The sequence below is a fragment of the Triticum aestivum genome, chromosome 1D (genome assembly GCF_018294505.1).
Source record: "Triticum aestivum cultivar Chinese Spring chromosome 1D, IWGSC CS RefSeq v2.1, whole genome shotgun sequence".
NCBI classification, from domain to species: domain Eukaryota; kingdom Viridiplantae; phylum Streptophyta; class Magnoliopsida; order Poales; family Poaceae; genus Triticum; species Triticum aestivum.
Window position 1 is genome coordinate 22,141,815 of NC_057796.1, and position 26,405 is coordinate 22,168,219.

The 26,405-nt window shown below is 37.1% G+C and overlaps 1 protein-coding gene across 1 annotated transcript in view; it reads right to left on the bottom strand.

Annotated features, from left to right (window-relative positions):
- Positions 1–495: 495 nt before the first annotated feature.
- The window catches only part of LOC123157234 (proline-rich receptor-like protein kinase PERK8), a 53,276-nt gene continuing 27,366 nt past the window's right edge, over positions 496–26,405 (bottom strand). Inside the window, exons 4-8 of the mRNA XM_044575493.1 lie at positions 4,589–5,222; positions 4,414–4,482; positions 2,286–3,563; positions 1,197–1,280; positions 496–691 (exon numbers count right to left, since the gene is read on the bottom strand). Coding sequence (XP_044431428.1) covers positions 3,496–3,563; positions 4,414–4,482; positions 4,589–5,222 — 771 coding nt within the window. The 3' untranslated portion in view covers positions 496–691; positions 1,197–1,280; positions 2,286–3,495. The remainder of the gene's footprint in view (positions 692–1,196; positions 1,281–2,285; positions 3,564–4,413; positions 4,483–4,588; positions 5,223–26,405) is intronic.

Here is a 26,405-nt window from a genome sequence, read left to right on the forward strand (position 1 = left end):
GTGACCAAAAACAGAAGGTCAAAAGCTGGCAGTCGTAAACTGAAATTAACGACCTTCTTCGGGATAAGGTCGTAGACGTTTACGACCAAAACAAAAGGTCGTGAAACCCATGAACTTTTGTTTTGGTCACTAGCTGTCTGCCCAAGCCAGGTCGGATCCGACGTGGCAATCTGACGTGGCAAAATTGCGACTAATTGAAAAGGTCGTTGATAAGATTCAGCCCGGTCCAATTCGGTATCTATATGGGTCGAGCCCATTAGTTCAGCCTTTTAAATATATATTTTTCATGGGCCGAGCCCAACAATTCAAGCTTTTTTCCAAGTCAATTCTTGTGGGCTACATGGGCCAAGCCCAATATTTTAGCTTCTTTATTTTTGGGCCTTGGCCTTCTTACAATCATTTATTTATATTTTCAATCATCATATTTTTGCGCTGGTCACTAGTCATAATGCCATACATCGGTCCCACATGCCAGAAATTTCAAAAATGCTCAGATTTTAGTCATAAGTGGTTTCCACTGGTCAAGTTTCCATTTCACATCTTTTCAACATACATAATCACAATTTCAAACATACACTAGTCTTTTACAATTTGTTACAATATTACAATTTACAGTCTACTACAGAACCAAAAAACTCCTTCGCACTTGGCTTCACGGCCTCGCACTTGAAAAAACTTAGGCCTAGAGCTCCTGTAAAAGAGTAAACATAGCATTAGAGTGTACTGCTGTTGAGGCTAGAACCAAACAACTTCAATGGCAACACTAAATGTAAGCGATAGAACAGATTTAAAAAGGTAAACAAAATATGCATTATGGTACACTTAAGAAGATGTGGTAAATGTTTAGCAAAATTGTTCATGGGAGTAACCTTAATTGTTCAAAATCAGAGTTGAAAATGCACGGAAATTAAGTTACAGAAGACAATCAGGTATTCTATTTACACAGCATTGTCAACAATAAATACAATTCTCTATGAGCGACAAAATTAGTTTTCTTTACATCCTTAATCCTTGCAAGTTGAAAAAAGACAAGATAGCATCAAATCAGGTTATAGTTTGTGGGAATCAATGCACACAGCATGAACGAACAAAATGGGAATCAAGTAGGCTCATCCTCTTTCTCATTCCAGATTTGGTGTTTATTGGCTTAGTAGCAGAGGCGGAAACAGAAGCATTTGAGGTGGAAAGCTACGTACATGTGCACTTGCGAGGCCACATATTCTGGGTCGTCCACCACACTAGCAACCATCACGTACCCATCGCCTTCAGCAATGTTACTCCTACAGCAGCAACAGATAACCATTTATAAATTAAACGGACCAGCTATGCATACAAGGTTATCTAAGCATGTAAGTACAATCCAGGTATAAAGTGGATGGCAAAGCGTGGTTGTTGTTGTTGCTACTTTAGCAAACTGAGCTAATTAATCTCATCAACCTAATACACTTCTCTCGAAAAAGAAAAAACAACTTAAAATATTGAGTACGGCAGCAACATCTACTTGTTACTGGAGTTCCAGTTCAAGATGGCCAGAGGCCACTTGGCACCATGGAACCTGCACAATTTCCACCATATATATGAATGAGTTAGAAAAAATACTAGTGTTGAACTACCCGGCCTCATACATATATATACATAGGAGCAAATTTGATTACACAAGAAGGTAGCTGGAGTGGTGGTCGACGAAATGAAAATCGACGGCCACGGCTCAGCGAGGAGACGAGCTCAACATTGAAGTTTCGCAAAACAGGAATACATTAATTTGAGAGTGGGTTTTAGTAGCTCAAGCTTAGTTAAGTTAAGCACTTAGTACTAAACAGCAACAACACTTGAACCGTAACATGTCCAGAAAGAAAACAAAACATGAGACCAGTATTGATAGCAAGTCCACGAAGGCCATCCAATGGTTTCAGCCACATCCTAATAAACCTGCAGCATTCTTTAGCACCTAATTATCAGCAAGAAATCAATGTCTATATGAGCACCACCACAACAAATCGGCACTAACACTTGGCCATCGACGCGATGCCCAAGCAAGGAAGCAGCTCGCACACGCAAGATGATGATTGCATACATACAAATCATGTGCTGGCAGAAAAAAACCAAGCATGAGCTCATCTTCTCTCTCTGTTTGGTAACTAACAACCTAAATAAAATAAAATAAAAACATGACTTGTTCATACAGATCCCTCTAAAATTCCTTGGGACAAGTGCATCACATATTCGTCAACTTAGCAGCAGAAGTAGTGAGCACAGGAAGAGGGGGAGGGAGATGGAGGAGCTACCTGCCGCGATCGCAATCGAAGCAGAGGAGCAGACCCCTCCTGCCCATCCCCCACATGCAGGACAGGGATGTCGGCTGGGCACACCCCTACTCCTCCGCCTCCTCGAGCAGGAGACCCCCTTCCCCTACTGCTGCTTGGCGCGCCGCATCACTAGTCACCTCCTCATGCAAGAAGTACACAATAAATAGACAGATGGTCAGTGAGGTACATTTTCACAGCAAGAGAAGCTTAGAATTAACAGAAATACACACATCAAATGAAGTCACTAAGATACTTAAGTCCACCACATGGTGTAGACGCGTGCCTAGTTGGGTAGTTTTAAGCGCCGCCAGGGCATGCGGTCAAAACTGTCCAGTTTTCCTGTTGGCAGGAGTAACATATCAAGTATGAAAGCTTGGACTTGGATCAAGATATTAACTATTCTTTCATGCATATGCAGGTGCATCCTACAGACTACAGTACAGCACCAACTTGACACCCGAGTAGTCCAACTTGATAGGTGGGAGTAACATTTACAGTATCAAGCTTGGACTTGCATCCCACATGTCAATTCTTCTACTACCTAGAAGCTAGAGCAAGCATATGCAGGTGGTATAACATAACATAAAGAGCAACAACTTGATAAGTCTGCCCCAATAGTCCAAGACGTGGAAAACAACATAACATAAAGAGCAACAACTTGATAAGTCTGCCCCAATAGTCCAAGTCATGGAAAACAATGTACAGCAACCCTAAGAAATCTACTTGCTTGCTCAACAAACGTCGAACAACAGTAGGAACGCGCTATATGCTTCATCACCACGTACCACCGTACGTACCATGTTCCTCCTCCACCCAGCAGCACAGACTGGATAGGAACATTTACAGTAAATCCAGCTTGGATTAGCTCAAGCATGAAATAGAAGCCGATTGAACCAGACCAGCCCAGCACAAGAAACTGAACTCTAGCTTCTACTCAATTCCTCATCATTTATACTCTGTGACACCATGACATGTATGCAAGCACCGAATAATCAGATCCAACTCGTAGCCTAACGCCTACGCAACAAACAAAAGCATCAAATCGAAGCAACCTGAGCTAGACCGAGCACACAGATAACTGAACTTGGAGCACAGAAATGGCTATCCGATTCAAGCAGCCACCAAACAGCCAGGGCCCCGCCGAGCGCGAACTTCCTGGAAATAGTCCACCCAGCAGCATCCGCGATAGCTACAAAGCAGAAGCACTCCCGGCACTGGCACTGATATCCATCAACTTGCTGCAGCCAGCTCGAAATCCTGCCAATAAATGAGGATATTGTATCAAGATCAGTAGTGATGAGCATGCTGGTGTCCAACACAGCAACTTGTGATAACAACCAAAATGGTAGAAATAAATCACACATCATGCTTCAAACGGCAGCTCCAAAATGCAAATTAAGCATAGAGTGTATTATGTTCCACATATCTCAATACAGTCATGAAAATATCATCTATGCCCTTTGAGGTAATTCTGTTCTTGCACCTTTTTTTGTGACTGTCAATCCTCTTTGAGTGTGGTTGGCATTTCAAGTTGAGACAAGAAAAAAAATTAGGAGATCAAGATCTTTTTCACTACTCTATGAATATGTACCATCGATGAAAAGACTGCCTTATCACACAGATAAAAACACTGATCCTAAATAAACACTGACCCTAGGCTGCAGCATCTGACAGTTTAGTTCAGGAATAACATCCATTGTTGGTGATGAGAACAACTATGGTTCCAGTTGATATATAGAAAACATGCAGCAGAACGGCCCACTGGTAAATTCTATCGGACTTGAACACATTAATTACTTGCCACCTCTTTTGCCAATTTTGTTTCTACGAAAGCACAATGTTAATTCATAACTTAATTAAAGATGCAACACTACCAGCGGGATGCATGACCTTCATGTGTGGGTTAATGCCGCATAAAAAACAATGATTTTACTTCAGGAATAATGATTCTAGTGAATGATGCAAGAGAGAAACGGGTTCCATCCGTCACAATTAACACAAACAACTACTACTTCACCGTAAGCTAGCGAATTCCAGGACAGACTCGCGGAGAAAGCAGTACTAGGAACGCGTGGAAGGGGAGAGGAGGTGAGGTGTGGTGGGGTACCGCGGCGGTGAAGAAGGTCTTGTCGCCGACCTCGGAGAGCACGGTCATGGCCAGCGACTTGGTGAGCCCCTGCAGCAGGAAGGAACCAAGCGAAAAAAACAAGGTCAATTCAGCAACCTGCACCTGTGCCGCGCAACGAGAAAGAGAGGAGAGAGGGGGAGGGAGGGGAGCTGACCTCGAGCAGAGACGGCGACATGGCGGCCGGCGGCGGAGGGAGGCGCCGATTCCGATCTTGCAGGTGAGGAGAGGATGTGCAGGGACCTTGACGAAGAACTCAGAGACGGCGGGGACCTTGATGATGAACCCCGCGGCGGGATCCCAGACCTGGTGGGCGGGGACGGCCATGTCACCGGCGCTGGGGCGGGAGCGGCAGGTGGAGCAGCGCCGGAGTTGGTGCGGGCGTGGGGTAGCAGGTCGCGGGTGTGGCCCCGCGGAGCAAGACCCTCCTGGCCGCAGTGCCGGAGTTGGTGCGGGCGTGAGGTAGCAGGTCGCGGGTGCGTCCCCGTGGAGCGAGGCCCTCCTGGCCGCGGCGGCGCGGCCCTCGGCGCCGCGGAGGCCGACGCCAAGAAGGGCAACCCCGCCGAGGAGGCAATGGCGAGGGCGGGGGAGGCGGAGGCCTTGAGCGCGAACGTCGACGGCGGAGGAAGGGGACGGTGGACGAGGGGAGTCTTGGATTGGATCTGGAGAGAATGGGGGCGGCGGCTGCCGAGGAGGAAGGGGAGGGGATCGAGAGGAAGGGGAGAGGAGGAGCAGAGAGCGAGGGAAAGAAAGGAGGCGGGGGGTGGATGGAAAATGACCACATGACAGAGCTAGGGTTTCGGGGACGGTGTGGAAGGGTTGAGGACTACCGTTGGATCCCCGATCATCCGACGGTGTTTGATGCACAATCCACGTGACACGTTCATGAACCAATCAGATTACAGTACGACGTTATGATCATCTAAATTGGTCATAGTTGTCTAAAATTAACGTGTTAAAATCATGTCAGCTATTTTATGACCTGAAAATTTCAAAAAGAAAATGCAAAACTTTCTCATTGTGTCACCAAATGTGAACAAGTTTTCAAGAAAAATAACAAACAAGAAATAAGATAAATAACTTTTAAAAGCTGTCGTGAGAAATGAGTTTTTTGGCAAAAAAAAACATTTTCCATTTTTTTGAGTGCCCAAAATGAGTTTTTTCATGAAGGACCTACCATATATTTGTTGCAAAATTGGACCAAATCAATTTTCTAAAATATTAGGCCATGTTTAATACACAATTGACCAAATGGTTGGGTGTCAAAAGTTTCGATCCACCTCTGGTGAAAAAGACAAATTTCCGCCAATCCAATTGGAAGCGTGTCAAGTTTGAACTGCAGCTGCCTTATAGTTTGATCTTTACTTTTTCCAAAAATCATTTCTAAGTACACAAGTATCTATTTAATCAGAGAAACACCAAACAAATTCCAAGATTCAACCACTAGCTAGGAACGGTCATGCCCGCCATTTTGACCGCATTTTGAAACGGGCATAAAAAATTCAAAAAAAACAAAAAAATGGAAAACCTTCGCATTGTGTCATAATATGTGACCAAGTTACCAGCAAAAATTATAAACTTGTAATATGGCGATTATTTTAAAAAAGTGTTCTCAGAAACGAGCTATCAAGTGTGAAGATTCATGGCTTTCAAGCCAAATGATCAATCTTATGGCCACATTCATGACATAGTTTGTTCAAATGATCTCATATTGTGCACAAGGGTGCATCTTGGAATGGCAAACAATGTTTCCTAAGGAAGTTTTCATTTTCTTTGGACGAAAAATTCATTTTCCATTTTTCGAGTGCCCGAAATGAGTTTTTTTGTGAAGGACCTATAATATATTTGTTGCAAAATTGTACCAAATCAATTTTCTAAAATACTAGGACATATTTAATGCACAATTGACCAAATGGTTGGGTGTAAAAAGATTTGATCCACCTCTCGTGAAAAAGACAAATTCCGCCGATTCAGCCGGAAGCGGGTCAAATTTGAACTGTAGCTACCTCGTAGTTTGCTCTTTATTTTTTCCAAAAATCATTTCTAGGTACATAAGTATCTATTTAATCAGAGAAACATCAAAAGTTTCCAAGATTCAACCACTAGCTAGGAACGGTCAAGCCCGCCGTTTTGACCGCATTTTGAAACGGGCATAAAAATTCAAAAAAATCAAAAAATTGGAAAACCTTCGCATTGTGTCATTATATGTGACCAAGTTTCCAGGAAAAATAATAAACTTGTAATACGGAAATTATTTTAAAAAGTGTTCTCAGAAATGAGCTATCATGCGTGAAGATTCATGGCTTTCAAGCCAAATGATCAATCTTATGGCCACATTCATGGCATAGTTTGTTCAAATGATCTCATATTGTGCACAAGGGTGCATCTTGGAATTCCAAACAATGTTGCCTAAGGGAGTTTTCATTTTCTTTGCACGGAAAATTCATTTTCCATTTTTCGAGTGCCCGAAATGAGGTTTTTTTGTGAAGGACCTACCATATATTTGTTGCAAAATTGTACCAAATCAATTTCTAAAATACTAGGACATATTTAATGCATAATTGACCAAATGGTTGGGTGTAAAAAGTTTTGATCCACCTCTCGTGAAAAAGACAAATTCCCGCCGATTCAGTTGGAAGCGGGTCAAATTTGAACTGTAGCTACCTCGTAGTTTGCTCTTTATTTTTTCCAAAAATCATTTCTAGGTACATAAGTATCTATTTAATCAGAGAAACATCAAAAAGTTCCAAGATTCAACCACTAGCTAGGAACGGTCAAGCCCGCCGTTTTGACCGCATTTTGAAACGGGCATAAAAATTCAAAAAAAATCAAAAAATTGGAAAACCTTCGCATTGTGTCATTATATGTGACCAAGTTTCCAGGAAAAATAATAAACTTGTAATACGGCAATTATTTTAAAAAAGTGTTCTCAGAAATGAGCTATCATGCGTGAAGATTCATGGCTTTCAAGCCAAATGATCAATCTTATGGCCACATTCATGGCATAGTTTGTTCAAATGATCTCATATTGTGCACAAGGGTGCATCTTGGAATTCCAAACAATGTTGCCTAAGGGAGTTTTCATTTTCTTTGCACGGAAAATTCATTTTCCATTTTTCGAGTGCCCGAAATGAGTTTTTTTTGTGAAGGACCTACCATATATTTGTTGCAAAATTGGACCAAATCAATTTTATAAAATACTAGGCCATATTTAATGCACAATTGACAAAATGGTTGGGTGTCAAAAGTTTTGATCCACCTCTGGTGAAAAAGACAAATTCCGCCGATTCAGTAGGAAGCGGGTCAAATTTGAACTGCAGCTGCCTCATAGTTTGCTCTTTATTTTTTCCAAAAATCATTTATAGGTACATAAGTATCTATTTAATCAGAGAAACATCAAAAGTTTCCAAGATTCAACCACTAGCTAGGAACGGTCAAGCCCGCCGTTTTGACCGCATTTTGAAACGGGCATAAAAAATTCAAAAAAAATCAAAAAATTGGAAACCTTCGCATTGTGTCATTATATGTGACCAAGTTTCCAGGAAAAATAATAAACTTGTAATACGGAAATTATTTTAAAAAAGTGTTCTCAGAAATGAGCTATCATGCGTGAAGATTCATGGCTTTCAAGCCAAATGATCAATCTTATGGCCACATTCATGGCATAGTTTGTTCAAATGATCTCATATTGTGCACAAGGGTGCATCTTGGAATTCCAAACAATGTTGCCTAAGGGAGTTTTCATTTTCTTTGCACGGAAAATTCATTTTCCATTTTTCGAGTGCCCGAAATGAGGTTTTTTTGTGAAGGACCTACCATATATTTGTTGCAAAATTGTACCAAATCAATTTCTAAAATACTAGGACATATTTAATGCACAATTGACCAAATGGTTGGGTGTAAAAAGTTTTGATCCACCTCTCGTGAAAAAGACAAATTCCCGCCGATTCAGTTGGAAGCGGTCAAATTTGAACTGTAGCTACCTCATAGGTTGCTCTTTATTTTTTCCAAAAATCATTTCTAGGTACATAAGTATCTATTAATCAGAGAAACACCAAAAAATTCCAAGATTCAACCACTAGCTAGGAACGGTCAAGCCCGCCGTTTTGACCGCATTTTGAAACGGGCATAAAAAATTCAAAAAAAATCAAAAAATTGGAAAACCTTCGCATTGTGTCATTATATGTGGCCAAGTTTCCAGGAAAAATAATAAACTTGTAATACGGCAATTATTTTAAAAAAGTGTTCTCAGAAATGAGCTATCATGCGTGAAGATTCATGGCTTTCAAGCCAAATGATCAATCTTATGGCCACATTCATGGCATAGTTTGTTCAAATGATCTCATATTGTGCACAAGGGTGCATCTTGGAATTCCAAACAATGTTGCCTAAGGGAAGTTTTCATTTTCTTTGCACGGAAAATTCATTTTCCATTTTTCGAGTGCCCGAAATGAGTTTTTTTGTGAAGGACCTACCATATATTTGTTGCAAAATTGGACCAAATCAATTTTATAAAATACTAGGCCATATTTAATGCACAATTGACAAAATGGTTGGGTGTCAAAAGTTTTGATCCACCTCTGGTGAAAAAGACAAATTCCGCCGATTTAGTGGAAGCGGGTCAAATTTGAACTGCAGCTGCCTCATAGTTTGCTCTTTATTTTTTCCAAAAATCATTTCTAGGTACATAAGTATCTATTTAATCAGAGAAACATCAAAAGTTTCCAAGATTCAACCACTAGCTAGGAACGGTCAAGCCCGCCGTTTTGACCGCATTTTGAAACGGGCATAAAAATTCAAAAAAAATCAAAAAATTGGAAAACCTTCGCATTGTGTCATTATATGTGACCAAGTTTCCAGGAAAAATAATAAACTTGTAATACGGAAATTATTTTAAAAAAGTGTTCTAAAAATGAGCTATCATGCGTGAAGATTCATGGCTTTCAAGCCAAATGATCAATCTTATGGCCACATTCATGGCATAGTTTGTTCAAATGATCTCATATTGTGCACAAGGGTGCATCTTGGAATTCCAAACAATGTTGCCTAAGGGAGTTTTCATTTTCTTTGCACGAAAAATTCATTTTCCATTTTTCGAGTGCCCGAAATGAGGTTTTTTTTGTGAAGGACCTACCATATATTTGTTGCAAAATTGGACCAAATCATTTTCTAAAATACTAGGACATATTTAATGCACAATTGACCAAATGGTTGGGTGTAAAAAGTTTTGATCCACCTCTCGTGAAAAAGACAAATTTCCGCCGATTCAGTTGGAAGCGGGTCAAATTTGAACTGCAGCTGCCTCGTAGTTGCTCTTTATTTTTTCCAAAAATCATTTCTAGGTACATAAGTATCTATTTAATCAGAGAAACACCAAAAAATTCCAAGATTCAACCACTAGCTAGGAACGGTCAAGCCCGCCGTTTTGACCGCATTTTGAAACGGGCATAAAAATTCAAAAAAATCAAAAATTGGAAAACCTTCGCATTGTGTCATTATATGTGGCCAAGTTCCAGGAAAAATAATAAACTTGTAATACGGCAATTCTTTTAAATAGTGTTCTTAGAAATGAACTATCATGCATGAAGATTCATGGCTTTCAAGCCAAATGATCAATCTTATGGCCACATACATGGCATAGTTTGTTCAAATGATCTCATATTGTGCACAAGGGTGCATCTTGGAATTCCAAACAATGTTGCCTAAGGGAGTTTTCATTTTCTTTGCACGGAAAATTCATTTTCCATTTTTTGAGTGCCCGAAAAAGGTTTTTTCGTGAAGACCTACCATATATTTGTTGCAAAATTGTACCAAATACAATTTTCTAAAATACTAGGACATATTTAATGTACAATTGACCAAATGGTTGGGTGTAAAAAGTTTGATCCACCTCTCGTGAAAAAGACAAATTCCCTGCCGATTTAGTTGGAAGCGAGTCAAATTTGAACTGTAGCTACCTCGTAGTTTGCTCTTTATTTTTTCCAAAAATCATTTCTAGGTACATAAGTATCTACTTAATCACAGAAACACCAAAAAATTCCAAGATTCAACCACTAGCTAGGAACGGTCAAGCCCGCCGTTTTGACCGCATTTTGAAACGGGCATAAAAAATTCAAAAAAAATCAAAAATTGGAAAACCTTCGCATTGTGTCATTATATGTGACCAAGTTTCCAGGAAAAATAATAAACTTGTAATACGGCAATTATTTTAAAAAGTGTTCTCAGAAATGAACTATCATGCATGAAGATTCATGGCTTTCAAGCCAAATGATCAATCTTATGGCCACATTACATGGCATAGTTTGTTCAAATGATCTCATATTGTGCACAAGGGTGCATCTTGGAATTCCAAACAATGTTGCCTAAGGGAATTTTCATTTCTTTGCACGGAAAATTCATTTTCCATTTTTCGAGTGCCCGAAATGAGTGTTTTTTGTGAAGGACCTACCATATATTGTTGCAAAATTGGACCAAATCAATTTTATAAAATACTAGGCCATATTTAATGCACAATTGACAAATGGTTGGGTGTCAAAAGTTTTGATCCACCTCTGGTGAAAAAGACAAATTCCGCCGATTCAGTAGGAAGCGGGTCAAATTTGAACTGCAGCTGCCTCATAGTTTGCTCTTTATTTTTTCCAAAAATCATTTCTAGGTACATAAGTATCTATTTAATCAGAGAAACATCAAAAGTTTCCAAGATTCAACCACTAGCTAGGAACGGTCAAGCCCGCCGTTTTGACCGCATTTTGAAACGGGCATAAAAATTCAAAAAAATCAAAAAATTGGAAAACCTTCGCATTGTGTCATTATATGTGACCAAGTTTCCAGGAAAAATAATAAACTTGTAATACGGCAATTATTTTAAAAAAGTGTTCTCAGAAATGAGCTATCATGCGTGAAGATTCATGGCTTTCAAGCCAAATGATCAATCTTATGGCCACATTCATGGCATAGTTTGTTCAAATGATCTCATATTGTGCACAAGGGTGCATCTTGGAATTCCAAACAATGTTGCCTAAGGGAGTTTTCATTTTCTTTGCACGAAAAATTCATTTTCCATTTTTTGAGTGCCCGAAAATGAGGTTTTTTTGTGAAGGACCTACCATATATTTGTTGCAAAATTGTACCAAATCAATTTTCTAAAATACTAGGACATATTTAATGTACAATTGACCAAATGGTTGGGTGTAAAAAGTTTTGATCCACCTCTCGTGAAAAGACAAATTCCCGCCGATTCAGTTGGAAGCGGGTCAAATTTGAACTGTAGCTGCCTCGTAGGTTTGCTCTTTATTTTTTCCAAAAATAATTTCTAGGTACATAAGTATCTACTTAATCAGAGAAACACCAAAAAATTCCAAGATTCAACCACTGGCTACGAACGGTTATGCCCGCCGTTTTGACCGCATTTTGAAACGGGCATAAAAATTCAAAAAAAATCAAAAAATTGGAAAACCTTCGCATTGTGTCATTATATGTGGCCAAGTTTCCAGGAAAAATAATAAACTTGTAATACGGCAATTATTTTAAAAAGTGTTCTTAGAAATGAACTATCATGCATGAAGATTCATGGCTTTCAAGCCAAATGATCAATCTTATGGCCACATTCATGGCATAGTTTGTTCAAATGATCTCATATTGTTCATAAGGGTGCATCTTGGAATTCCAAACAATGTTGCCTATGGGAATTTTCATTCTCATTTCACGGAAAATTCATTTTCCATTTTTCGAGTGCCCGAAATGAGTGTTTTTTGTGAAGGACCTACCATATATTTGTTTCAAAATTGGACCTAATCAATTTTATAAAATACTAGGCCGTATTTAATGCACAATTGACAAAATGGTTGGGTGTCAAAAGTTTTGATCCACCTCTGGTGAAAAAGACAAATTCCCACCGATTTAGAAGGAAGCGGGTCAAATTTGAACTGCAGCTGCCTCATAGTTTGCTCTTTATTTTTTCCAAAAATCATTTATAGGTACATAAGTTTCTATTTAATCAGAGAAACATCAAAAGTTTACCAAGATTCAACCACTAGCTAGGAACGGTCAAGCCCGCCGTTTTGACCGCATTTTGAAACGGGCATTAAAAATTCAAAAAAATCAAAAAATTGGAAAACCTTCGCATTGTGTCATTATATGTGACCAAGTTTCCAGAAAAATAATAAACTTGTAATACGGAATTATTTTAAAAAAGTGTTCTCAGAAATGAGCTATCATGCGTGAAGATTCATGGCTTTCAAGCCAAATGATCAATCTTATGGCCACATTCATGGCATAGTTTGTTCAAATGATCTCATATTGTGCACAAGGGTGCATCTTGGAATTCCAAACAATGTTGCCTAAGGGAGTTTTCATTTTCTTTGCACGAAAATTCATTTTCCATTTTTCGAGTGCCCGAAATGAGTTTTTTTGTGAAGGACCTACCATATATTTGTTGCAAAATTGGACCAAATCAATTTTCTAAAATACTAGGCCATATTTAATGCACAATTGACCAAATGGTTGGGTGTAAAAAGTTTTGATCCACCTCTCGTGAAAAAGACAAATTCCCGCCGATTCAGTTCGAAGCGAGTCAAATTTGAACTGTAGCTACCTCGTAGGTTGCTCTTTATTTTTTCCAAAAATAATTTCTAGGTACATAAGTATCTACTTAATCAGAGAAACACCAAAAAATTCCAAGATTCAACCACTGCTACGAACGGTTATTCCCGCCGTTTTGACCGCATTTTGAAACGGGCATAAAAATTCAAAAAAAATCAAAAAATTGGAAAACCATCGCATTGTGTCATTATATGTGGCCAAGTTTCCAGGAAAAATAATAAACTTGTAATACGGCAATTCTTTTAAAAAGTGTTCTTAGAAATGAACTATCATGCATGAAGATTCATGGCTTTCATGCCAAATGATCAATCTTATGGCCACATTCATGGCATAGTTTGTTCAAATGATCTCATATTGTTCATAAGGGTGCATCTTGGAATTCCAAACAATGTTGCCTATGGGAATTTTCATTCTCATTTCACGGAAAATTCATTTTCCATTTTTCGAGTGCCCGAAATGAGTGTTTTTTGTGAAGGACCTACCATATATTTGTTTCAAAATTGGACCTAATCAATTTTATAAAATACTAGGCCGTATTTAATGCACAATTGACAAAATGGTTGGGTGTCAAAAGTTTTGATCCACCTCTGGTGAAAAAGACAAATTCCCGCCGATTTCAGAAGGAAGCGGGTCAAATTTGAACTGCAGCTGCCTCATAGTTTGCTCTTTATTTTTTCCAAAAATCATTTATAGGTACATAAGTATCTATTTAATCAGAGAAACATCAAAAGTTTCCAAGATTCAACCACTAGCTAGGAACGGTCAAGCCCGCCGTTTTGACCGCATTTTGAAACGGGCATAAAAATTCAAAAAAAATCAAAAAATTGGAAACCTTCGCATTGTGTCATTATATGTGACCAAGTTTCCAGGAAAAAAATAAACTTGTAATACGGAAATTATTTTAAAAAGTGTTCTAAAAAGTGAGCTATCATGCGTGAAGATTCATGGCTTTCAAGCCAAATGATCAATCTTATGGCCACATTCATGGCATAGTTTGTTCAAATGATCTCATATTGTGCACAAGGGTGCATCTTGGAATTCCAAACAATGTTTCCTAAGGGAGTTTTCATTTTCTTTGCACGAAAATTCATTTTCCATTTTTCGAGTGCCCGAAATGAGTTTTTTTGTGAAGGACCTACCATATATTTGTTGCAAAATTGTACCAAATCAATTTCTAAAATACTAGGACATATTTAATGCACAATTGACCAAATGGTTGGGTGTAAAAAGTTTTGATCCACCTCTCGTGAAAAAGACAAATTCCCGCCGATTCAGTTGGAAGCGAGTCAAATTTGAACTGTAGCTACCTCGTAGGTTGCTCTTTATTTTTTCCAAAAATCATTTCTAGGTACATAAGTATCTATTTAATCAGAGAAACACCAAAAAAATTCCAAGATTCAACCACTAGCTAGGAACGGTCATGCCCGCCGTTTTGACCACATTTTGAAAGGGGCATAAAAATTCAAAAAAAATCAAAAATTGGAAAACCATCGCATTGTGTCATTATTTGGCCAAGTTTCCAGGAAAAATAATAAACTTGTAATACGGCAATTCTTTTAAAAAGTGTTCTTAGAAATGAACTATCATGCATGAAGATTCATGGCTTTCAAGCCAAATGATCAATCTTATGGCCACATTCATGGCATAGTTTGTTCAAATGATCTCATATTGTTCATAAGGGTGCATCTTGGAATTCCAAACAATGTTGCCTATGGGAATTTTCATTCTCATTTCACGGAAAATTCATTTTCCATTTTTCGAGTGCCCGAAATGAGTGTTTTTTGTGAAGGACCTACCATATATTTGTTTCAAAATTGGACCTAATCAATTTTATAAATACTAGGCCGTATTTAATGCACAATTGACAAATGGTTGGGTGTCAAAAGTTTTGATCCACCTCTGGTGAAAAAGACAAATTCCCACCGATTTAGTGGAAGCGGGTCAAATTTGAACTGCAGCTGCCTCATAGTTTGCTCTTTATTTTTTCCAAAAATCATTTCTAGGTACATAAGTATCTATTTAATCATAGAAACATCAAAAGTTTCCAAGATTCAACCACTAGCTAGGAACGGTCAAGCCCGCCGTTTTGACCGCATTTTGAAACGGGCATAAAAATTCAAAAAAAATCAAAAAATTGGAAAACCTTCGCATTGTGTCATTATATGTGACCAAGTTTCCAGGAAAAATAATAAACTTGTAATACGGTAATTATTTTAAAAAAGTGTTCTCAGAAATGAGCTATCATGCGTGAAGATTCATGGCTTTCAAGCCAAATGATCAATCTTATGGCCACATTCATGGCATAGTTTGTTCAAATGATCTCATATTGTGCACAAGGGTGCATCTTGGAATTCCAAACAATGTTGCCTAAGGGAGTTTTCATTTTCTTTGCACGAAAAATTCATTTTCCATTTTTTGAGTGCCCGAAAAGAGGTTTTTTTGTGAAGGACCTACCATATATTTGTTGCAAAATTGTACCAAATACAATTTCTAAAATACTAGGACATATTTAATGTACAATTGACCAAATGGTTGGGTGTAAAAAGTTTTGATCCACCTCTCGTGAAAAAGACAAATTCCCGCCGATTCAGTTGGAAGCGAGTCAAATTTGAACTGTAGCTACCTCGTAGGTTGCTCTTTATTTTTTCCAAAAATAATTTCTAGGTACATAAGTATCTACTTAATCAGAGAAACACCAAAAAAATTCCAAGATTCAACCACTGGCTACGAACGGTTATTCCCGCCGTTTTGACCACATTTTGAAAGGGGCATAAAAATTCAAAAAAAATCAAAAAATTGGAAAACCACCGCATTGTGTCATTATTTGGCCAAGTTTCCAGGAAAAATAATAAACTTGTAATACGGCAATTCTTTTAAAAAGTGTTCTTAGAAATGAACTATCATGCATGAAGATTCATGGCTTTCAAGCCAAATGATCAATCTTATGGCCACATTCATGGCATAGTTTGTTCAAATGATCTCATATTGTTCATAAGGATGCATCTTGGAATTCCAAACAATGTTGCCTATGGGAATTTTCATTCTCATTTCACGGAAAAATTCATTTTCCATTTTTCGAGTGCCCGAAATGAGTGTTTTTTGTGAAGGACCTACCATATATTTGTTTCAAAATTGGACCTAATCAATTTTATAAATACTAGGCCGTATTTAATGCACAATTGACAAAATGGTTGGGTGTCAAAAGTTTTGATCCACCTCTGGTGAAAAAGACAAATTCCCACCGATTTAGAAGGAAGCGGGTCAAATTTGAACTCCAGCTGCCTCATAGTTTGCTCTTTATTTTTTCCAAAAATCATTTATAGGTACATAAGTTTCTATTTAATCAGAGAAACATCAAAAAGTTTACCAAGATTCAACCACTAGCTAGGAACGGTCAAGCCCGCCGTTTTGACCGCATTTTGAAACGGGCATAAAAATTCAAAAAAAATCAAAAATTGGAAAACCTTCGCATTGTGTCATTATATGTGACCAAGTTTCCAGGAAAAATAATAAACTTGTAATACGGAAATTATTTTAAAAAAGTGTTCTCAGAAAATGAGCTATCATGCGTGAAGATTCATGGCTTTCAAGCCAAATGATCAATCTTATGGCCACATTCATGGCATAGTTTGTTCAAATGATCTCATATTGTGCACAAGGGTGCATCTTGGAATTCCAAACAATGTTGCCTAAGGGAGTTTTCATTTTCTTTGCACGAAAAATTCATTTTCCATTTTTCGAGTGCCCGAAATGAGGTTTTTTTGTGAAGGACCTACCATATATTTGTTGCAAAATTGTACCAAATCAATTTTCTAAAATACTAGGACATATTTAATGCACAATTGACCAAATGGTTGGGTGTAAAAAGTTTTGATCCACCTCTGGTGAAAAAGACAAATTCCCGCCGATTCAGTTGGAAGCGGGTCAAATTTGAACTGTAGCTACCTCGTAGGTTGCTCTTTATTTTTTCCAAAAATCATTTCTAGGTACATAAGTATCTACTTAATCACAGAAACACCAAAAAAATTCCAAGATCCAACCACTGGCTACGAACGGTTATTCCCGCCGTTTTGACCGCATTTTGAAACGGGCATAAAAAATTCAAAAAAAATCAGAAAATTGGAAAACCATCGCATTGTGTCATTATATGTGGCCAAGTTTCCAGGAAAAATAATAAACTTGTAATACGGCAATTCTTTTAAAAAGTGTTCTTCGAAATGAACTATCATGCATGAAGATTCATGGCTTTCAAGCCAAATGATCAATCTTATGGCCACATACATGGCATAGTTTGTTCAAATGATCTCATATTGTGCACAAGGGTGCATCTTGGAATTCCAAACAATGTTGCCTATGGGAATTTTCATTCTCTTTTCACGGAAAATTCATTTTCCATTTTTTGAGTGCCCGAAATGAGTTTTTTTGTGAAGGACCTACCATATATTTGTTGCAAAATTGGACCTAATCAATTTTATAAAATACTAGGCCATATTTAATGCACAATTGACAAAATGGTTGGGTGTCAAAAGTTTTGATCCACCTCTGGTGAAAAAGACAAATTCCCACCGATTGAGAAGGAAGCGGGTCAAATTTGAACTGCAGCTGCCTCATAGTTTGCTCTTTATTTTTTCCAAAAATTATTTATAGGTACATAAGTATCTATTTAATCAGAGAAACATCAAAAAGTTTACCAAGATTCAACCACTAGCTAGGAACGGTCAAGCCCGCCGTTTTGACCGCATTTTGAAACGGGCATTAAAAATTCAAAAAAAATCCAAAAAATTGGGAAAACCTTCGCATTGTGTCATTATATGTGACCAAGTTTCCAGGAAAATAATAAACTTGTAATACGGAAATTATTTTAAAAAAGTGTTCTAAAAATGAGCTATCATGCGTGAAGATTCATGGCTTTCAAGCCAAATGATCAATCTTATTGCCACATACATGGCATAGTTTGTTCAAATGATCTCATATTGTGCACAAGGGTGCATCTTGGAATTCCAAACAATGTTGCCTAAGGGAGTTTTCATTTTCTTTGCACGAAAAATTCATTTTCCATTTTTTGAGTGCCCGAAAAGAGGTTTTTTTGTGAAGGACCTACCATATATTTGTTGCAAAATTGTACCAAATACAATTTCTAAAATACTAGGACATATTTAATGTACAATTGACCAAATGGTTGGGTGTAAAAAGTTTTGATCCACCTCTCGTGAAAAAGACAAATTCCCGCCGATTCAGTTGGAAGCGAGTCAAATTTGAACTGTAGCTACCTCGTAGGTTGCTCTTTATTTTTTCCAAAAATCATTTCTAGGTACATAAGTATCTACTTAATCACAGAAACACCAAAAAAATTCCAAGATCCAACCACTGGCTACGAACGGTTATTCCCGCCGTTTTGACCGCATTTTGAAACGGGCATAAAAAATTCAAAAAAAATCAGAAAATTGGAAAACCATCGCATTGTGTCATTATATGTGGCCAAGTTTCCAGGAAAAATAATAAACTTGTAATACGGCAATTCTTTTAAAAAGTGTTCTTCGAAATGAACTATCATGCATGAAGATTCATGGCTTTCAAGCCAAATGATCAATCTTATGGCCACATACATGGCATAGTTTGTTCAAATGATCTCATATTGTGCACAAGGGTGCATCTTGGAATTCCAAACAATGTTGCCTATGGGAATTTTCATTCTCTTTTCACGGAAAATTCATTTTCCATTTTTTGAGTGCCCGAAATGAGTTTTTTTTGTGAAGGACCTACCATATATTTGTTTCAAAATTGGACCTAATCAATTTTATAAAATACTAGGCCGTATTTAATGCACAATTGACAAAATGGTTGGGTGTCAAAAGTTTTGATCCACCTCTGGTGAAAAAGACAAATTCCCACCGATTGAGAAGGAAGCGGGTCAAATTTGAACTGCAGCTGCCTCATAGTTTGCTCTTTATTTTTTCCAAAAATCATTTCTAGGTACATAAGTATCTATTTAATCAGAGAAACATCAAAAGTTTCCAAGATTCAACCACTAGCTAGGAACGGTCAAGCCCGCCGTTTTGACCGCATTTTGAAACGGGCATTAAAAATTCAAAAAAACCCAAAAAATTGGAAAACCTTCGCATTGTGTCATTATATGTGAACAAGTTTCCAGGAAAAATAATAAACTTGTAATACGGAAATTATTTTAAAAAAGTGTTCTAAAAATGAGCTATCATGCGTGAAGATTCATGGCTTTCAAGCCAAATGATCAATCTTATGGCCACATTCATGGCATAGTTTGTTCAAATGATCTCATATTGTGCACAAGGGTGCATCTTGGAATTCCAAACAATGTTGCCTAAGGGAGTTTTCATTTTCTTTGCACGAAAATTCATTTTCCATTTTTCGAGTGCCCGAAAGAGGTTTTTTTGTGAAGGACCTACCATATATTTGTTGCAAAATTGGACCAAATCAATTTCTAAAATACTAGGACATATTTAATGTACAATTGACCAAATGGTTGGGTGTAAAAAGTTTTGATCCACCTCTCGTGAAAAAGACAAATTCCCGCCGATTCAGTTGGAAGCGAGTCAAATTTGAACTGTAGCTACCTCGTAGGTTGCTCTTTATTTTTTCCAAAAATAATTTCTAGGTACATAAGTATCTACTTAATCAGAGAAACACCAAAAAAATTCCAAGATTCAACCACTGGCTACGAACGGTTATTCCCGCCGTTTTGACCGCATTTTGAAAGGGGCATAAAAATTCAAAAAAAATCAAAAAATTGGAAAACCATCGCATTGTGTCATTATATGCGGCCAAGTTTCCAGGAAAAATAATAAACTTGTAATACGGCAATTCTTTTAAAAAGTGTTCTTAGAAATGAACTATCATGCATGAAGATTCATGGCTTTCAAGCCAAATGATCAATCTTATGGCCACATTCATGGCATAGTTTGTTCAAATGATCTCATATTGTTCATAAGGGTGCATCTTGGAATTCCAAACAATGTTGCCTATGGGAATTTTCATTCTCATTTCACGGAAAATTCATTTTCCATTTTTCGAGTGCCCGAAATGAGTGTTTTTTGTGAAGGACCTACCATATATTTGTTTCAAAATTGGACCTAATCAATTTTATAAAATACTAGGCCGTATTTAATGCACAATTGACAAAATGGTTGGGTGTCAAAAGTTTTGATCCACCTCAGGTGAAAAAGACAAATTCCCACCGATTTAGAAGGAAGCGGGTCAAATTTGAACTGCAGCTGCCTCATAGTTTGCTCTTTATTTTTTCCAAAAATCATTTATAGGTACATAAGTTTCTATTTAATCAGAGAAACATCAAAAGTTTACCAAGATTCAACCACTAGCTAGGAACGGTCAAGCCCGCCGTTTTGACCGCATTTTGAAACGGGCATTAAAAATTCAAAAAAATCAAAAAATTGGAAAACCTTCGCATTGTGTCATTATATGTGACCAAGTTTCCAGGAAAAACAATAAACTTGTAATACGGAAATTATTTTTAAAAAGTGTTCTAAAAAATGAGCTATCATGCGTGAAGATTCATGGCTTTCAAGCCAAATGATCAATCTTATGGCCACATACATGGCATAGTTTGTTCAAATGATCTCATATTGTGCACAAGGGTGCATCTTGGAATTCCAAACAATGTTGCCTAAGGGAGTTTTCATTTTCTTTGCACGAAAAATTCATTTTCCATTTTTTGAGTGCCCGAAAGAGTTTTTTGTGAAGGACCTACCATATATTTGTTGCAAAATTGTACCAAATACAATTTCTAAAATACTAGGACATATTTAATTGACAATTGACCAAATGGTTGGGTGTAAAAAGTTTTGATCCACCTCTCGTGAAAAAGACAAATTCCCGCCGATTCAGTTCGAAGCGAGTCAAATTTGAACTGTAGCTACCTCGTAGGTTGCTCTTTATTTTTTCCAAAAATCATTTATAGGTACATAAGTATCTACTTAATCACAGAAACACCAAAAAAATTCCAAGATCCAACCACTGGCTACGAACGGTTATTCCCGCCGTTTTGACCGCATTTTGAAACGGGCATAAAAAATTCAAAAAAAATCAAAAAATTGGAAAACCATTGCATTGTGTCATTATATGTGGCCAAGTTTCCAGGAAAAATAATAAACTTGTAATACGGCAATTCTTTTAAAAAGTGTTCTTCGAAATGAACTATCATGCATGAAGATTCATGGCTTTCAAGCCAAATGATCAATCTTATGGCCACATTCATGGCATAGTTTGTTCAAATGATCTCATATTGTTCATAAGGGTGCATCTTGGAATTCCAAACAATGTTGCCTAAGGGAATTTTCATTCTCTTTTCACGGAAAATTCATTTTCCATTTTTCGAGTGCCCGAAATGAGTTTTTTTTGTGAAGGACCTACCATATATTTGTTTCAAAATTGGACCTAATCAATTTTATAAAATACTAGGCCGTATTTAATGCACAATTGACAAAATGGTTGGGTGTCAAAAGTTTTGATCTAACTCTGGTGAAAAAGACAAATTCCCACCGATTTAGAAGGAAGCGGGTTAAATTTGAACTGCAGCTGCCTCATAGTTTGCTCTTTATTTTTTCCAAAAATCATTTATAGGTACATAAGTTTCTATTTAATCAGAGAAACATCCATAGTTTACCAAGATTCAACCACTATCTAGGAACGGTCAAGCCCGCCGTTTTGACCGCATTTTGAAACGGGCATTAAAAATTCAAAAAAATCAAAAAATTGGAAAACCTTCGCATTGTGTCATTATATGTGACCAAGTTTCCAGGAAAAATAATAAACTTGTAATACGGAAATTATTTTAAAAAAGTGTTCTAAAAAATGAGCTATCATGCGTGAAGATTCATGGCTTTCAAGCCAAATGATCAATCTTATGGCCACATACATGGCATAGTTTGTTCAAATGATCTCATATTGTGCACAAGGGTGCATCTTGGAATTCCAAACAATGTTGCCTAAGGGGGTTTTCATTTTCTTTGCACGGAAAATTCATTTTCCATTTTTTGAGTGCCCGAAAAGAGGTTTTTTTGTGAAGGACCTACCATATATTTGTTGCAAAATTGTACCAAATACAATTTCTAAAATACTAGGACATATTTAATTGACAATTGACCAAATGGTTGGGTGTAAAAAGTTTTGATCCACCTCTCGTGAAAAAGACAAATTCCCGCCGATTCAGTTGGAAGCGAGTCAAATTTGAACTGTAGCTACCTCGTAGGTTGCTCTTTATTTTTTTCAAAAATCATTTCTAGGTACATAAGTATCTACTTAATCAGAGAAACACCAAAAAAATTCCAAGATTCAACCACTGGCTACGAACGGTTATTCCCGCCGTTTTGACCGCATTTTGAAACGGGCATAAAAAATTCAAAAAAATCAAAAAATTGGAAAACCATCGCATTGTGTCATTATAAGTGGCCAAGTTTCCAGGAAAAATAATAAACTTGTAAGACGGCAATTCTTTTAAAAAGTGCTCTTAGAAATGAACTATCATGCATGAAGATTCATGGCTTTCAAGCCAAATGATCAATCTTATGGCCACATTCATGGCATAGTTTGTTCAAATGATCTCATATTGTTCATAAGGGTGCATCTTGGAATTCCAAACAATGTTGCCTAAGGGAATTTTCATTCTCTTTTCACGGAAAATTCATTTTCCATTTTTCGAGTGCCCGAAATGAGTTTTTTTTTGTGAAGGACCTACCATATATTTGTTTCAAAATTGGACCTAATCAATTTATAAAATACTAGGCCGTATTTAATGCACAATTGACAAAATGGTTGGGTGTCAAAAGTTTTGATCCACCTCTGGTGAAAAAGACAAATTCCCACCGATTTAGAAGGAAGCGGGTCAAATTTGAACTGCAGCTGCCTCATAGTTTGCTCTTTATTTTTTTCCAAAAATCATTTTTAGGTACATAAGTTTCTATTTAATCAGAGAAACATCAAAAGTTTACCAAGATTCAACCACTAGCTAGGAACGGTCAAGCCCGCCGTTTTGACCGCATTTTGAAACGGGCATAAAAATTCAAAAAAATCAAAAAATTGGAAAACCTTCGCATTGTGTCATTATATGTGACCAAGTTTCCAGGAAAAATAATAAACTTGTAATACGGAAATTATTTTAAAAAAGTGTTCTAAAAATGAGCTATCATGCGTGAAGATTCATGGCTTTCAAGCCAAATGATCAATCTTATGGCCACATTCATGGCATAGTTTGTTCAAATGATCTCATATTGTGCACAAGGGTGCATCTTGGAATTCCAAACAATGTTGCCTAAGGGAGTTTTCATTTTCTTTGCACGGAAAATTCATTTTCCATTTTTCGAGTGCCCGAAATGAGGTTTTTTTGTGAAGGACCTACCATATATTTGTTGCAAAATTGTACCAAATCAATTTTCTAAAATACTAGGACATATTTAATGTACAATTGACCAAATGGTTGGGTGTAAAAAGTTTTGATCCACCTCTCGTGAAAAAGACAAATTCCCGCCGATTCAGTTGGAAGCGAGTCAAATTTGAACTGTAGCTACCTCGTAGGTTGCTCTTTATTTTTTCCAAAAATCATTTCTAGGTACATAAGTATCTACTTAATCAGAGAAACACCAAAAAAATTCCAAGATTCAACCACTGGCTACGAACGGTTATTCCCGCCGTTTTGACCGCATTTTGAAACGGGCATAAAAAATTCAAAAAAAAATCAAAAAATTGGAAAACCATCGCATTGTGTCATTATATGTGGCCAAGTTTCCAGGAAAAATAATAAACTTGTAATACGACAATTCTTTTAAAAAGTGTTCTTAGAAATGAACTATCATGCATGAAGATTCATGGCATAGTTTGTTCAAATGATCTCATATTGTTCATAAGGGTGCATCTTGGAATTCCAAACAATGTTGCCTAAGGGAATTTTCATTCTCTTTTCACGGAAAATTCATTTTCCATTTTTCGAGTGCCCGAAATGAGTTTTTTTGTGAAGGACCTACCATATATTTGTTTCAAAATTGGACCTAATCAATTTTATAAAATACTTGGCCGTATTTAATGCACAATTGACAAAATGGTTGGGTGTCAAAAGTTTTGATCCACCTCTGGTGAAAAAGACAAATTCCCACCGATTCAGAAGGAAGCGGGTCAAATTTGAACTGCAGCTGCCTCATAGTTTGCTCTTTATTTTTTCCAAAAATTATTTATAGGTACATAAGTTTCTATTTAATCAGAGAAACATCAAAAGTTTACCAAGATTCAACCACTAGCTAGGAACGGTCAAGCCCGCCGTTTTGACCGCATTTTGAAACGGGCATTAAAAATTCAAAAAAATCAAAAAATTGGAAAACCTTCGCATTGTGTCATTATATGTGACCAAGTTTCCAGGAAAAATAATAAACTTGTAATACGGATATTATTTTAAAAAAGTGTTCTAAAAAATGAGCTATCATGCGTGAAGATTCATGGCTTTCAAGCCAAATGATCAATCTTATGGCCACATTCATGGCATAGTTTGTTCAAATGATCTCATATTGTGCACAAGGGTGCATCTTGGAATTCCAAACAATGTTGCCTACGGGAGTTTTCATTTTCTTTGCACGGAAAATTCATTTTCCATTTTTTGAGTGCCCGAAAAGAGGTTTTTTTGTGAAGGACCTACCATATATTTGTTGCAAAATTGTACCAAATACAATTTCTAAAATACTAGGACATATTTAATGCACAATTGACCAAATGGTTGGGTGTAAAAAGTTTTGATCCACCTCTCGTGAAAAAGACAAATTCCCGCCGATTCAGTTGGAAGCGAGTCAAATTTGAACTGTAGCTACCTCGTAGGTTGCTATTTATTTTTTCCAAAAATCATTTCTAGGTACATAAGTATCTACTTAATCAGAGAAACACCAAAAAAATTCCAAGATTCAACCACTGGCTACGAACGGTTATTCCCGCCGTTTTGACCGCATTTTGAAACGGGCATAAAAGTTTTATAAAAAATCAAAAAATTGGAAAACCATCGCATTGTGTCATTATATGTGGCCAAGTTTCCAGGAAAAATAATAAACTTGTAATACGGCAATTCTTTTAAAAAGTGTTCTTAGAAATGAACTATCATGCATGAAGATTCATGGCTTTCAAGCCAAATGATCAATATTATGGCCACATTCATGGCATAGTTTGTTCAAATGATCTCATATTGTTCATAAGGGTGCATCTTGGAATTCCAAACAATGTTGCCTAAGGGAATTTTCATTCTATTTTCACGGAAAATTCATTTTCCATTCTTCGAGTGCCCGAAATGAGTTTTTTTTGTGAAGGACCTACCATATATTTGTTTCAAAATTGGACCTAATCAATTTTATGAAATACTAGGCCGTATTTAATGCACAATTGACAAAATGTTTGGGTGTCAAAAGTTTTGATCCACCTCTGGTGAAAAAGACAAATTCCCACCGATTCAGAAGGAAGCGGGTCAAATTTGAACTGCAGCTGCCTCATAGTTTGCTCTTTATTTTTTCCAAAAATCATTTCTAGGTACATAAGTATCTATTTAATCAGAGAAACATCAAAAAGTTTCCAAGATTCAACCACTAGCTAGGAACGGTCAAGCCCGCCGTTTTGACCGCATTTTGAAACGGGCATAAAAATTCAAAAAAAATCAAAAAATTGGAAAACCTTCGCATTGTGTCATTATATGTGACCAAGTTTCCAGGAAAAATAATAAACTTGTAATACGGAAATTATTTTAAAAAAGTGTTCTCAAAAATGAGCTATCATGCGTGAAGATTCATGGCTTTCAAGCCAAATGATCAATCTTATGGCCACATTCATGGCATAGTTTGTTCAAATGATCTCATATTGTGCACAAGGGTGCATCTTGGAATTCCAAACAATGTTGCCTAAGGGAGTTTTCATTTTCTTTGCACGGAAAATTCATTTTCCATTTTTCGAGTGCCCGAAATGAGGTTTTTTTGTGAAGGACCTACCATATATTTGTTGCAAAATTGTACCAAATACAATTTCTAAAATACTAGGACATATTTAATGCACAATTGACCAAATGGTTGGGTGTAAAAAGTTTTGATCCACCTCTCGTGAAAAAGACAAATTCCCGCCGATTCAGTTGGAAGCGAGTCAAATTTGAACTGTAGCTACCTTGTAGGTTGCTATTTATTTTTTCCAAAAATCATTTCTAGGTACATAAGTATCTACTTAATCAGAGAAACACCAAAAAAATTCCAAGATTCAACCACTGGCTACGAACGGTTATTCCCGCCGTTTTGACCGCATTTTGAAACGGGCATAAATTTTTTATAAAAAATCAAAAAATTGGAAAACCATCGCATTGTGTCATTATATGTGGC